At 36.3% G+C, this 16609-nt stretch overlaps 1 protein-coding gene and 1 non-coding gene across 2 annotated transcripts; one reads left to right on the top strand and one right to left on the bottom strand.

Moving 5' to 3' along the window:
• The first annotated feature begins 851 nt into the window (after nt 1-851).
• LOC106151167 (uncharacterized) lies at nt 852-11668 on the top strand. Its single transcript, XM_013524274.2, has 13 exons — nt 852-1320; nt 4194-4858; nt 5493-5692; nt 5926-6033; nt 7111-7204; nt 7786-7835; nt 8189-8270; nt 8595-8680; nt 9200-9394; nt 9743-9835; nt 10097-10366; nt 10586-10668; nt 10905-11668. The coding sequence occupies exons 2-13, from the start codon at nt 4288-4290 to the stop codon at nt 11071-11073; spliced, it is 2001 nt and encodes a 666-aa protein (XP_013379728.2). The 5' UTR covers nt 852-1320; nt 4194-4287; the 3' UTR covers nt 11074-11668.
• On the bottom strand, nt 5010-5081 carry Trnap-agg (transfer RNA proline (anticodon AGG)). The gene has a single exon. It is a non-coding gene; the product is annotated as a tRNA-Pro (tRNA).
• Nucleotides 11669-16609: the final 4941 nt, after the last annotated feature.

Raw genomic sequence — 16609 nt, 5'->3', positions numbered from 1 at the left:
AACACGTCACATTCTACCAAAGAAAACGCCACGGGAACATAAATTGCTGATTTTAAAATATTCCATTTCGCGTTTTCCCTGCTTTACAAGATTGCTTCTGCCAATAGTCACGGTAAAATTATATATTAAAAAAAAAACACCAACAGTTTTTAACTTAGCGTACGTGTTTGTACATGCCCCACCTTCCTACAAACCAAACTTTCCCAAGGCAAGCTGATGCCAAACATATATATAGGCCTATACGCAGCGCTGTAAAACACGCGAAATACCATTACAGGCAAACCTGTACAGAAACACAGTTTTCCCAATTTTCCTTTGTATCAATTTAATTTTTGATCCCTTATTATCTTGGTTACGTCAGTGTTATTGACTACGTGTACTGGCATTCTTTTTGAGGGCCAATTGCTTACACTCAATATATATAGTTCTTCGGAAGAACTATATAGCTGTATGTCATGACGGCAGCGATAAAAAGAAGAAGTCTGTAAAGGAAAAAGAAAAATAGGGAGTCTTGTTTTTTATTCTCTCTCTCATTTGTTTCGCGTTTTCGTACATGTACTGCTACATGTATATCTGAACAGCTGAACATATAGAAACGAGGTGAAGTAAGATTTAAACCGGTAACCTTTAGCAGGGCCATTATAGTTGTTGACCTTACGACATGAGGGACGGTTTGTTGTCGTTTTAATTCTGGTCGATTAACCCCAGAACACAAAAAGGCGGAATAAATCGTATGAGAATGTATGACGACATTTAGTCATGAAAAACCTTATGTGTTTTTACTATTAGCGCTCTCAATGAACGCACCGCGTAATCTAATACCTTAACGTTCCCATATGAAACCCGAGGTCCACGCGGTAAACAGAAGTTAATCTGTGAACGCATGAGTCTATCGTGTTGACTCGGAAGCCTAATTTCATCGTCAGGGCGACATTTATCCCCCTGTGACATACGATACAGGACCTAGATAGCCTAGGCTACGTGTTTAATCTTTACTTCAATACGGGTATAATCTTTCAGCCGGAGATGAAATATTACACTAATATTTAACCAATACGACCGCCATGGTTACACAGACGCCTCTTAAGCTGTCATTTCTTTGGATAATCGTGGTCGCAGGAAGGGGGCAAAAATGGATCTAACACCGGCAAAAGAATGAAATACGCTACGCACACAAACATCGCTTATTGTGTTCTATAACATATAATTGGATTTAAGCTTTGTCAGCGTTTGGATTTTCAGTCCTGGTTATCCCACGGTGTCAGCAACCATGCACTTGTACATGTATCATCGGCAATTTCCATCATTACACGAGCAAAGGTAATATGATAATATTTCTTTTCATATTAGGTCTTAAGTAAGACCAGAGAGAGGGAAGCACTGGTATATTTCTCTTGAATGCCACTTAGTTCTCATTTCTTTAAAATTTTAATTTAAAACCTTAAGAGATAGCTCCATTTTATGTACTTGGCAGGCTGAAAACTTTGAGTTCCCTTAAAAACACTCTAGGGGGTAAATGTACATGGGCTTGGAATGATGAATCTGGTATTTTGATTTATTTCTCTCTCAACAAGCTACAACCTTTGAATGGTATAAACTCACGGTCCATCGAATAGACTGGGTGTGATGTAGCAGCGTAAATAATTTACACTTGCATGCTAAATTGTTTTGATGTTGCTATGCTCTACTTTTTATAACACAAGAACTCCGTGCATGCAGTAGTTTATGCTCACAGTGACAAACTACGAGCAAATATCAGCAAATTAACACATTACTGCCAACAGAAGTTAGAGACGAAGTTATTGTACAATTTATAGGCGGCATAAATATTGACATAAAACATTGATTAGCTTAGTCTTAAGAATAGTGTCATTGTGGTAACTGGATTGATGCGTAAAACGTGATTTGTGAAGTGAATTGTTTCCTATGCTCTCAGGAACAGCGTTATCGAGCGTGTCTGGCATTTACATTTCGATACTCGACAAACCTATTCTTTTAATTTTGTCCTACTATAGTATTTAATGCCCTGTGTATGACTTCATGGCCCAGTAGCTGTTCATAGTTATTAGCACTTTCTCAAGCTCTTTTTATGACAGTCTATTAATTTTTATTCTAAGTTCAAACCAGTTTTACTCTTTTGGTCATTTCCAGACAGTTTCCTGCCATGAGCCGTGTTCTCATCGTCAGGCTCAATATAATACGTCTTATCAGGCTCCTTAGATAAAGTGGAGCGCAAATAAAACAGATATGATATATCAAATAAGTGCCATTCACAAACATGTAAATTTAGCTTCAATTTTTTGTTGTTAGTTTGAGACAATTTTTATTGTTTCTTCCACATTTTCTGGTATTAAAAAAAAACACTTTTAAAGATCAGAAATTTAAAGAAGTTGCAAAAGATAACTGTAGAGAACATTTGATTAAAACAACCAAAGCCCATAACCCGAAAGAAAAAAAAACTAACTCGTTATTCTAAATAATTTCATATGAAGATTTCATTTTTCCTGGGAACGTTGTTCTTCATTACAAAAGAAACAATCATTGATTAGTCTTTCTCCTTAGCGACAGAGGAAAGACGGACCTGCTAACTTTCATCTGTAAATGGCGTTATCCTGGATACGGCGAATGTCTAGTTCAATATGCCTTTATCATAAGACCTACTCGTTGTTTTTACGCTTTCTTTTGTCTGGAAAAAATGAATGGGATATCGATCGTCATTAAGTGGACATCATCGACCGTTCATAAGAAATGACTGCGAAAGAACTGAAAAAGAACTCTTTTCACGAAATTCCCTTTAAGCCATCTCTCTGAACAATACTGTCGCATTTGTGAATCTTATTCAGATAAACTCCTTCAATTCGTAAATTTCAGTTCTGTAAAAGATCACGCGGCACGAGACCAGTTTTCAATTATCCCAAATACTGAACGGAGGTGCTTACTAATACCTCTAGAATGAAAAACACGGAATAATTTTAACATCTGTCCGTGGAAAAGGAAGAAGACATATTAGTGTAGGCTGGACTAGAAGGGTTTCCTCGTTCAACGGTCAGTGTATGGACCAGCGATTCATTTGATGTGTTTAATTCGATTTTTCGAAATCACATTTCAATACTTCAAAGTCATTGTCAACACAAATACATCACAGTTTGCAAACATGATTTCAAGAGAATGCATTAGCGGTCATTAGGTGTCAACAATGTCCATAATATAGATTATGCGTTTGTTATGATATAACTGAATGTTGTGGCACTAAGGATTTTAATGTCCAAATTACAACATCTGTCGGGTATCTACATGTACAAGAATGTGCATTATTTGTGTAATCATTGAAAGTAGCGATGTATATTTATATTTCATGACTTCCCTTTATTATCTTTTTTCCACATTTTTCTGGGACCTCATTTGACGTCTTTCTATCAATGATATGACAGGACTGATGAAGACAGTAAACGTCCTATTTTATTTGTTGCGTGAAGATAACTGGTCATTTTCATGTACATGATCTCTTGACTTGTGTACAAAACATTTTGTCCAGTGTACGGGTCTAAGTGCATGGTGAACACACGCGCGCGCGCATTTCATTTCGATTTAAGGAAAATCTGCATGACAACTGTTAAGGTCGTGGTCTGTCAGAAGAAAATCCGAGAAGAGACCATCGTTATGACCTACCTAACAACTGACCGCCTATTAGGTATAAACGCTCTTCTGTACCATTATGTTCGTATCAAATACACAACGACACTGGAACGACAACAGTTGATTAACGTTGGCTTTATACGATCAAATTATACAAATATATACACATCGCATCCAAAACTTTAATCGCGTTCTTGTTGCAAATGTAACCAGCCTTCTCGGGTTAAGAACTAATATTTTCTGAAAGGCTTTAGGTGTCACGCATTTCGATCAATCATAATCTGACGTTATGACAAACAGAAACGATTTCAGTAAATTGAGAAGAAGTGTCTCGGCTGGAAAAAATGCACAGTCATGCACAATTGGTCTTTTATATGGGGATTAGGTAAAGGAGTGTCATCTCAAATAACGTTTATGTTTGCACAATAGGGGGACTTATCTTGTCGAATAACTGCATTATAAACACACGTGAATAGCACCACAAGAGCTATTTGATCCGTTTTGCTCTAATTCGTTAGATACGTACATACTAGTGTTGTTTTCTTTCTTTTTTCCAGAGCTTTGCCATAATAGCCATTATGAGCTGCCGTCCTACATTCCTTTCACAACATACGCTGGATAGAAAAGAATCGTAACATTCTGTAAAACATTATGCATATGACGATGGGTGACTCTCCTTTGAATCGATCCTATGGAAAAACATCGACCACCCTCTCACAGAATTTAACGAGGGGGGATACTGGCATATCGCAGAAAAAGGCATTTAATGAAGACCCACTGGAAAGCCGTCATCATGTGTATTCTAAGATTCATTCTGGAGCCGTGGGCAGTCGCACAACTACCTTATTCCTCAGTCGTGCCACCACTAAGATCTCCAACAAAGAAAGAAAAACTTCCCAGTCATACAGCGATAGAAAACTGGAAAAATCTTTCAATAGAGCAGGTCATGACTGGAACGACAATGAGCCGCATAGTGAGGATAAATTTGAGTCTGAATTGGAAAGACTAGTTTCACAACAGTCTATTGAACTGTCTTCTACCAGTTGCCAAAAAGATCCAAAAGATCCAAGCGAGACGCAGAAAGAAGAATCATGTCACACATTGGCGCTAAGTAATCAGGATCTATCAATTAGTGAAAATGCGAGTGTACCCACTCTAGCTCGAGAATTTACGCGCATGCTTACATTTGCGGACACCACTCTTGATATTTCGGATATAAAAGGTATCTTATCATATGAAAATAATATAAATGCTGTCCAACTGCAACAAAATACATAACATCAACAGAATGCCGTTAAGGATAGCAAAATTCTCAAAGGTCATTTTTATTATTGCTACACTCCACCGTAAGCGAAAAATGTAAAACATATAGAGGGCTCGTCCGGGAGTTGAACCCGGGACCTCTCGCACCCTAAGCGAGAATCATACCCCTAGACCAACGAGCCAACTTGATAATACATTATCCAGTGCCGTCAACATTCAATGAAAATTACCATCTACCTTTTTAATATATATCATCTGACCTTTGCCGCCATCACGTCCTGTCTCCCCATAATCATATTGCAAATATAACCCTCAGCCACTGGAATACGGTTAAACAAGTCAGCTGTTGTACCCACATACTGTGTTGTATCTATTATTTAAGTTGTGCGTTAAGGGTAAAATCAGGTTTAAACGGCTGAGATACATTGAAATTCCTGGTCCTTTAGTGGATTTTTTAATGCGTATTTTAATGTCTATAAAATAGGGTGAAAAAATAACGATGACAGGTTTTCAAATTTGGCGTCCCAAGGATATGCCTACAATTTGTGTTAGAAATTGACAATGACAGATAAGTTCCAATACATATATTTCAGGCATACAACACAATGACAAAAAACACTTAAAGGAAACCCAAGAAGAAAAACAATATACAAAAATGTACACGGAAGCATGCCAACTCCTGCGGGTGATACCAGTATCACAGGTGATTCGTAATATGATGGGGCCCGCCATGGAACTACAGAGATACTCCCTGGGACCGAGAGGCATGAAAAGCGTGGTGATATCTCTCGTGGTAAGAAATTTGATAGAATAGAAAATTACTTCATGTACTTCTGCCGCAGTATATTTTGATTTAAAACTTGCAAAAGGTATATGAAATAAAAAGATAAATGTTATTTCTATATTTTGCGATGCTTTTTAAAAATCCATTCTCATATGGTATTGCATCGAATTGCCAATCAAGACGATTTCTCTCAAAGTTCTCAAGTAGTAAAATGATTCTGTTCTTTGTTATTTTTTGTGCAGAATAATGTACGCGTTACCCGCTTAAATGCAGCAGAGAATGATCTAGGTGTCAAAGGTGCTGTAGCCATAGCTGAACTCATGCTTGAGAATAACTACATCACTGAACTGGTAAGACAGATACAAAATATTCCCTCTATAGGCCTATAATTATTTTAACCTATTGTATAATATCAGCAGTTCCACAAATTGGCATTATTCAATAAAGCAAACCTTTTAAGACACAGCGCCTATTTTTGTCCATGTATGATTTATATTCATTGTAATGTTATATGTAAGGATAATGTTAAAGATTGTTTTTTTTTTAATCGGTCGAGCAAGGCTTTTGAGGTGCAATGTTTACACAAACCGTAAATATTTGCGATGTTGAACATAACTGGTGCGCGATTTTCTTGATTTTCCACAAAAATTCAAATGTTCAAAAGATATGCAATATGGCATATCATAAATTAACTTTTAAATTGCTGTCGCATTACATTTTCTAGGATTAATGAGATACGGACATATTTATGAACAGGACATTACAATTATTTTGATAAATTGATTTTAAACATGTTAATGTTGAGTGATATGTTAACATTTTCTTGCTTTATATTATGTACTACCCAATCAAAAATTTTATTCGAACTCGTGGGTAGAAATGAGGTTGCTGAAATTACTTAATGGCTTAAAACAAACAGTGTTTGCTACTTAGAGAGGTAATAGATACACCACCTATTATTTGAACTTGCTGGGAAGCACGCCCTTTTATTGTCATTGAAAGTGGATGAAAGGTGGAGCTAGGTGTTAAATTGAGTTTAAGCGTGCTCCTTTCATCCGTTGTAAAAGGGATATTGATTTATACTTGAATCTAATCGGAAAACTAAAAGCAACGTATAACGTCTATTTAACGATGGTATTTTCCGCAGAGATAATTATATTATATTATATTATATTATATTATATTATATTATATTATATTATATTATATTATATTATATTATATTAAAGTAGAAATGGATAAATATGCAATTTTCACCTTTCTTTGGAAACTTTTTTCCTCTCTCATTGGTTAGAGGGCACGAAGGGTCTCTGTTCAAATCATAGTTTTTAAAAATCATGTACTTTTATCTATTTTCTTATTTATTTATCATTTATTTTTCGTTTGTCATGAAATCGAAACCATGATTTTCATACACTTTTTATCAGGTTCTCAGCAGTAACGATATCCGGTCAGAAGGAGCTAAGGCAATTTGTGACGCAGTCAAAAGCAATAGCAAGTTAAGGACGCTAAATCTTTCTCGTGAGTATTCATTTCAAGCACTTTACGCAATTAACTTCGAAAATTGTGGTTTATTGAAACACTTAATTTTATTTTATCTTACCGATGGATATGTTTTATGTATTTATTTTGAAGAAACTTAAACCAAAACATTCTCCTAAAATGAATTAACAGTCTAGCTAGCAACAAACCATGTTAAATTCTTCCTTAACTGCTTAAGAAGTACGGAGTTAACTCTGCAGAGAGAGACTGCTTTACAAGTATTAAGATATTTTTGCAAAGCCCCTGACATGTCGTTTCACTGTCCATGCATGCCACTGCAAACGGTCGTTGTCTTGGTCATACGCCATATTGAAAGATGAATTGGACATTTACTTTGCCCAGGATTACTGGCCTTTGTTTAACTTATATTTAGGCTCTACACCCACGCCACTGAAGAGGAATTTAAGATTATACTTATTATCGCTCTCCTGTCTCTGTTGATATAAAGCAACACTACTTGAGAACGCGATTGTTTAATAAGGGAGATAAGATCAAACGAGAAAAATTTATCAAATTTATCTCCGTGTGGTAATACAAGTACCGTAAATCTCATTTTGCAGATAATCAGCTTGGGGATCAAGATGCCTGCCACATTGCCGGAATTCTGCGGGTGCGTCCGTTAATTTAAATGCACAAATAGTTTAAAGAGATAGCATTTGTACGTACAAATATCATTTTTCTCTTACATGTAGAACGACTTTGGTAAAGTCATGAGCATTATTTTCACACTCTACAACTTATTATCCTTTCTTGCCATTTTTGTTATGTTCATCATACTTTCATTGCTCTTCTTGTCCTGTCCCCTCTTCATTCTTTTTCTATTTCTCCTTCTCTTTTTTATGTTAACATATTGGCAATATGGAGCAGAGGGTAAGTAATTTAATGAAAGAAGTTTTCTGATTTCTTTATTAAGTTCTTTTATTGATTTTGATGTTGCCTGATGCTCTGTTCTCCACTTTGTAGGGTAAATGTACGCTCCAAGAACTTAACATATCAAACAATCAGTTTAGAGAACAAGGCGGCATAACAATAGGCAAGGCTATTGGTAAGCATCCCTCTTGTATTCTTCTGTTAATTGATTTTTTTAATGCCAGTATATTATGTTTATTCACTTAAATAAATTTTACTTTATATAGGCTTAAGAACAAATTTAAATAACGCTAATGTTTATAAAAGCCCATGAAAATTTTAAACGGATGCAGGTGCAAATGTAATTTATTTCAGTGTTCAATTTCACACTACGTAAATTGGGACTTGAATCAAATGACTAGCGCACAAATATTTGCAAGATTACTGTACGTTCTTCCCAGTTCACTGATTTGTTCATGTTTGAATAAAGCTGATGCGATTATTTTGGCACTTCTTACAGCTCTAAACGATAAGCTGCAGACGTTGGATTTAAGTTGGAATCATTTACGAGGAAAGGGTGGTGTTGGAATATGTAGAGGATTGCAGGTATGTTTTTAAAAGATTTGGAGAGATTAAAATACGATTAACTGCAGTATCTGCAACTCCTACCCTAACAAAGACTGCCCTGAGAGCTTTGCATATTTTCCAAATCGAAAATCAATTTATTTATTCCTAATGCAAACAACAGTGAATAGCAAAACATTACACAAATCATGTCAATCAAATGATCATTTGGACTGCCAGCGTGATTTCCCCACTTAGTTCTACTTCATCGTGAATTCGTTGGATATCAGCTGTAATTTTACCGCTGATCTTGAAAGAGGCCTTTATTTGTTTCTGTATATTTCCGACGGATATTGAATAAGGCCCCAAGATGTGATTTACTTTTAATATGATACGACTAACTAATAATAAGTCTAAACACGAGTACATGTATCACAAAATGACCAGAGAAATATCCCCAATAAGAATGTTGTTTAATATGATTTGGTTATCATCCTACTTCATTGTAATTTTCAAAATGATAACTCAAAATGAATCACTATACAATTTTCCATGCCTTAGGAAAACGTAGGCCTTCGCAAGTTAAACCTCTCCTGGAATGGTCTTGGTAGGGAAGGAGGACAGTACCTTGCGCATGCGATAGCTTCAAACAGGACATTGGAGCACCTAGATGTTGCCAACAACCGCCTGTCAACCGAAGATATGGGAGTTTTACTCAAAGGTCTACAACATAATGATTGCTTGCAAGTCTTAAAGGTAAGTCTTTTTTATTACATTACGTTTGATACTGGTCATACGTGTACTGGTACCATTTTTTACCTTGTGCTTTTCAGTGATGGTTAATCCCTACTTTATCTTAAAAAAAAAAAAAAAAGAATGTACCGTAATTTGTAGACGCCCTATTTGGATGCAGCAGGTGGAAGGCAATAGTGGAGTTGTCTACCACCAGTATTATTATCATATGAAATGAAATACATTATTAGAGCTAAACACACATTTGGATTAACTGTTTTATATTGAGTGGTGTAAAAATCAAAACAAGGACATGCACACCTACATGCATGTATATTGCGTTATCCCCTTACATGGATGTGTAACTTTCAGATTGGAGCCAACCCATTTAGTAGTGAAATGGCGTTTTCGTTGCTGCAGATGGCACGGGTGTCTGACATGCCTCTCCGAGAACTCGATTTCAAGGTAGTATAGGACCCCAGTGTGCAACAGCTGTTCTTACATACGAAGGCGCTCATTGGATTTAAATGTAGAGAAATATTTAAAACGTGCCGTGGACAATGCGCCTATTTCAAACTGCATTTTGTAAATCTTTATTTTCGTATGTTTGTTTGTTTCTAATAAAATGTATGTGGATTTAATGTGCTGTAACAATGGCTCTGTAGTTTCCACTATTGCTTTTTAAAAGTTTTTCAGGATTAACACGTTCCATCTTACTTGTTCTAGGATATACCAGTTTCCGTTAATTTCCAAGCTCTTGCCACGCACTTGCACCAAGACCGGGGTTTGAAAGTGAGACACGGTGCTGTTATACTGGGACGCAGTAGTAAACAGAAGCCAAAGAGAAATAATGAAATGACGGCGAACCCCCTGAAAATCTTCTTCACTCACTTATCGAAGCAGGGGATGAGGGTTATTGATCTGTACAAACGATTTGATACGGGAAAACGGGACCACCTTTACGTCACCAAACAACAGTTCCGAGACGGGATTTCGGTAAGCATGACTTATGTTGTGTCTCACTTATTGATCAGCACTAATTAGCCTCATCGAAAAAAGTACATACCGGGGTACTTATAAAATCATGTGGGAGAATATGCTTGTTGTGACATGATGGATTCTCTTCGATTAACTAAAAAAAACGTAGGGTGATCTAAAGTGTCTTCATTGTTCAATCTTTCAACTTGCCTTAAATTGATCCATGTTTTATTCCAGAGCATCAACATCCCTTTGTTATCAGGCGGGGTGGAACAAATAGTTGATAAGATAGAGGCCAAGAATGAGACAGTCGATCTAGTGTAAGTCACGGTTACCATCAGTTTACTCTGTATCAAATATTTTTCTAAATGTTACTAAAATCCAATCAGTATATCGCATTGGGCAAAAATCCACACGAAATGTTATTAATTTCACTGGTTCTTTCAAATGTCTTTCACACTATAGAGAAAAACTGACGTACAGATTCGATATATATATATATATATATATATATATATATATATATATATATATATATATATCTGTCTACTTTTAGCTTATTGTTCGAAGAAGAAAAACAATTCAGAAAGAAGCTGATACAAAACCGAACACAAAAGCCTCCCAAACCGCCACCTTCGAAGCAACAACCAGGGAAAACCAGAAAACTCTCCACCCTCGAGAAACAAGACGATAGCCCTCTTTCAGCAACAGGTCAAACTTCTTGACTGGATTCCACATGTAGGACGGCATCGTTTAACCCATTTGCTTTCACTGTTTTTAGACTTTTGGGCAAAAGTTGATATTACAGTGGCAAGTGCATATCATGCAACACATGTTTTAAAACTGCCCTTCATGACTAGTGCCCCGGATTGTTTTCCATATTTTATGTCTATCTATATAATAATTGGTATCTTGTATTAGAACAAAAACCAAAAAATGTCGAACGACAGCTGCATATCTGTGATAGAGAACAAAGGGGATGCTAGTACATGTCTTTAATCAGTGCAATGATAAAAGCTGTTTATATATATGCTTCAGTTAATATTATTTGCTTAATTTGAGCGGAGTGATAGTTGTTGTCAACATTTAATGTGTACCAGGCTGTAAACGTGTTTCAATTCAGAAAGCAGTGAAGACTGTAGCACTTTGACCATCAACTAAAATGACTGTGAAGGCCAACTCAGTCTTCAAACGTTGTTACACAGATTTTAAGAATTATTATTTAAAACTGTTTTAATACATCTTTATATCCTGTTTTGTTATACCATAATTTTTAATGTTTTTTCAAAGAGATCTTCTTAATAAAAAGCACACGTGGGACACTGGTTTCATGAAAAGTGGCGCATTCCTTTCTGATTGCGACACGGTCACAACTAGCGCAATGTTTTGTTCAATAATGTTAAAACAACTGATGCATTGACCGATGACGAATATATTCTAATGACAGCGTGATGCCATTAATAAGTGCAGGACGCGCCACAGGGAAACGACTTGCGCGTTGCAGATTGAGTATGAATTTATTAACGCACTGGCCACAATTGAAACTGATTAATCAAAGTCGCATTCAGGCGATGGCGTTAATTACTTGAAAGTGACTGGCCATTGCAGAACGCCAGGCAGCACGCATGGGACGCGATCTAATAGCTTTTCCAATCCCATCACATAGTGAAATAAAGGAAGACTCTGCTTGTGAAGGATATTATATTTCCGAACATTTTATTCAGCGATAAAGTCGAGAAGCTTTGAACTTGGATGCGTCTTTGATAAGACCTATGTATTGCTCTAACGATAGCCAATGTCGCGTCAAATAAAGAAGCAAAGGTTCTGTACGCTCAATAATGTATATGTGCTACCAAACGCCTGTGGTGGGGTTTCGTTTTATTATACTTGTACGTGCTAAGTATATGACAAGATAAATGGCCACCAGCTTTTCAAATACGCAATGCCTCTTGCTTTTCAGCTAATATCATAAAAAACACACGCCAAAGAGGTGATCTATCAATCTAACATCGGGCCGTCAACTAGTATTATGTGCCAGTGCAATCTTCAGTGTCTTCTTTTGCTACAGTGTTGATAAGACTCCATGCAGAACGAATTCACTTTAGAAAATACATCTAACGATATACACGTTGAAGCAATGTTCACTTCTCAACATGAGGCACAAATACATAAAACAGTTGTAAATAATCAAAGGAAATGAATCCTATATCTTAAACAACGTTCATATTACATGTCTAATGAGTTTAGTATTTTCAGGCGATATCAATGGCCATATTCAAGTGAGAAAGGCTTTTGAAGTGGACAATGATTTTCTTTTGTAAAAAGGCATACATAGAAGAATATTTAGTTCTCTATGGCACTGTTGAAGAGTGCGATTGGATACTTGGAATTTGTTTTTATTAAATGTACGGATACCAAAATTCAAATTCATAAAGTGATTATATAAAGTTCCAAAAATAAGTTACTGCGGTTCCTTCTTGAAATGTTGAAAATTAGCAAAAATCCAATTACAAAAGCCACCCGTTGTTTCTCCACGTTATGGGGAGATTGCATTATCAGTTCCTAAGTATGGGGTAGTTGCATTGTCTTAGAGATAAATCACGTGAGAGTGAAATGGCAGTGTGCCCAAGGGAACCCTAACCACAGCAGAGCGTCTTACCTACCGTCAAGAGATGGTCGCATATATACGAATTACCATGGTTGTATTTCGTTAATCCAATTCTCCGTATCTTAAAAATATGAGAGCATTACCTCGTGTGGCATGTGGAACTAACTTAAATTAATTAACTTTTAAGAGGTAAAAAAGCCCCAAGATATTATCCTTTCATCCTGGCTTTGTTTGAGTCTTAATTGTCCATTGAAACTCCTTTAAGATGATCAGTTTGTAGTCGACTTTGTCTGATTTGATTTTTGTAAATTCATTTATATTGGTTATCACTATCCACGTTCCAGACCACTGTGATTAATCACAGTGCTTTTAGCTACAGAGGAAATAATTGTCACATTCCCTTAAGACCTGCATAGTAATTAGCCAGCGAGAGATGGCCCGTGTCGGGGAGTAATTAAAACTTTGTATCTTGTTAATTAAGATCAAGGTGACATGGAATGCAACTTATGAATAGATTAATCACACTATTTCAGAATCGTGACTGACCCGTAGCCTTTCATTGGTATTCAATCTATACTGTATCTATACTGTGGTGCGACATGACAGTGTTGTTTCCCTTTGACGGAATTGAAGAAAATTGACCAGTCGAGAAAAAAGGACATGGTGCTTTGCTGTCCCTTCGCAGTCGGATCTGACTCGATTCTCTTTGTTCAAATTGACCACGGGAATACGAGTCAAGTGCTTTGTTGTCTTCACGTTTAATATAGCTGTCTGCTCCTTCTTTGTGTTAATAAATCTATATAATATTTAGTTCTATTTTATGTAGAACCAAAGGAGTTTAGGCTAACTTTAGGTTGTCTGCAAACGCATGGTGTTTAATCACGCAATTATTTATTTATTTATTTATTTTCAAAACCTAATGTTAGTGGATTCTTCATGGAAATGGTATTAATTACAAATTGTAAAATGCGGCAAACACAAAACAAATGCAAATTTTATAAGACATTATAAATTACGACTTAGCAGCTGTTCACAGATAGAAAATATATTGGGGCACCATGGTTAACGACGTACTTTTGTAGTCTGCATTTTCTGGGTTCCCTGAAACTGGCACTTCATTTGGCAACAAACTGAATTCACTTTTGAAGCGATCAGGCTACTGATTCTATCACATCACGTAGGCAAAAATCGATGGTTTGCACCATTGGTCCAGCACAGACATTTCTTCTTACTTACTTCTACTTTTGCGATCAAATATATTAACCTAAACAATCCTTCTCAGCGTTTGAATCGGTTGGAACGCAATTCTTGAGTTAAGCTGAAAGTGCGTGTTTTTTAGAGGGAGGTGTTTTATATGCTTTTATCATCCATTATCTGTCTGTGACTGAATTGAAACTCTGAAGTCGACAAAAGTACAGGTCAAATGTGTTTTGGCAAGCCTACACATGTCTCTGGTACAGAGTGGACACCACATAAAATGTTATGCTCTGCCATGTCTTTGTTTGCTCATAAAGTTATGCATTAAATTTCATTCCGTTAAGTACAAAAATAATATGATGAAATGAAGGCCCTCTTGTCCTCGACCCCTTCGTTTTTAAAAAGGAATTACATTATAAACATCGAGATCGTGACATTTTGATTCGCTGATACAGGCAGTACACGATGTCGAAGATAGATTTCTAGTTTGTTCAATTATAAAACATAAGATTCTGGTACAATAGACAAACAAGGTGTGTGAAATACTTTCATTAAACACTATTGCATCGGTGTTGTGCTCATTTCTCCATAACCTCCAAATCCTAACTTGATCTTCTCTACTCACTCTACTCACGTTTTTTTTTTTTTTTTTTTTGGAAGTTAAGTTAAAAGTTTTTTTGGTCAGAATAGTTTCTTGCACCTCGCTGATGTTTTTGATGATTTTTTTTAACTACCGATGGAATTTCATTTCATTAAGTAAAGAAGATCAAGTTATATAATACATATCAATCACAACTTTCTTTAGGCACTTTTTTTCAAGTTCTCGCTATCCGATTCCCCTTTTCGATTATTTATATTTTATAGATCTTCTCACACGAAGACGCCGATACAATTTATCTCGTCTAAGCTGTTTCATTTAAAAAGACAGTACGAACAAAATCTTATCTTTCTGATAGCAGTGGCAGAGGATGAGAGTGCTACTGTATTCAACCGGCTCGCTGTATTTTGTCTTCTAATTACACTGGCTACATCAGCTGCATGTTCTTGAATCGGTTTTGATATTAATGGCGACATCTTAAATTAAGTGAATATCATATAATTCAATAGTTGGAGCCGATCATAGAGACGACAGTGCTCCTGCGTAACATCGGTGGATGGAGGTGAAATAGCAGACCTGTTCCAAAAAAAGGAGAAAGATATTTTGTGAGTCTCAATGAAGCACTGCAAAATACCCAAATTGCACCATATACTCCTTTGATAACATAAATCTGATGGTGCAATTGGTCAATTTTGAATCGTACATGAAAATCGCAAGTAATCTTATTTTAGAGTCGATGGATTTCAAAATATGAACATATCTTAATTAACTGTATATTTTGCGATATCAAAGTAAATATAGTAAGTGCTTTCATACATTTTATCAAACGGCCTTTTGCTATTGCGCTGTTAAGATTGTATGGCCATTCCAGATCCATAATGACTTCTTATAAATGCCATCCATTGGATCGTTAAAATTCATCTTATGACTATATATGGAGCTGATACCCACATTAGGTTTATAATGTTTCTTTTACCAAAACAGGGGAACTGACTCACTTAATCGTTACCTTAAAGGTAACATTTCCTCTTTATGCAAAATTAAATGAAATGACAAAATCCTGACAAGATTTAGTACTTAAAGAATTGCACACTTTCTATCACCAATTGATGACGTCACGGGCGTATTTTGGAGTTAAATTGCAGTTTCCCTTCTCCAAATTGGCTTAGGATCGCTAAGTGTGCACTGCTTGAGCATTACCAGGAGGCTCACTTGATTTTGTGCTTTAGAAACATTTGCTTTCCCCTCCGGGTTGTATTTATTGACATTAAGTGATAACATTTGCAGGCAGACAGCCCCTGAGTCTAAATTCAGGCTAGTGCATACAAAGCCAATGGCAAGGTCTGATTATCTTAAGTGTCTTCTGAAAGTGCTTGCTAATTCCGCTGTACAAATTTTTGACAAATTTTCGGGAGACTATACCAAACGATCGAATCCAAGGTTAAACATGTGATTGGGCAACAATGAAGGTGGTTTAATGTTCATCTGTTTCATTATGAAAGTGTCATGAAAGTGTTGAAGATTGGATTGGCGTGGCCTGAATAGAAGCATGTTCATGCTGTGTGTATGGTTGAACCATCTGTATTGGTCATGCATATGTAGGAATGAAAATCATATCTATCAGACATGCCATCTCTGTGTCTCTGACACAGCATCAATTCATTAAGCCCCTTACGTTTCAATATTAACTTGCTTATATTGCATAACGCGTGGACGATTTGCTGCCACTCGTATCCTTGTGTACATTTATAATTTAACTCTTGTTGCATGATAATCGCTCAGGGAACTCACAGCATCATTGCAATAAACAATACAGCGGAATTCTATTACCATACTCAACGTCATGAATCGATAGCAA

Source organism: Lingula anatina, chromosome 1 (genome assembly GCF_051362555.1).
Source record: "Lingula anatina isolate TDL-2025a chromosome 1, LinAna3.0, whole genome shotgun sequence".
Taxonomy (NCBI): Eukaryota; Metazoa; Brachiopoda; class Lingulata; order Lingulida; family Lingulidae; genus Lingula; species Lingula anatina.
This window is presented reverse-complemented; position numbering and strand designations above follow the sequence as displayed.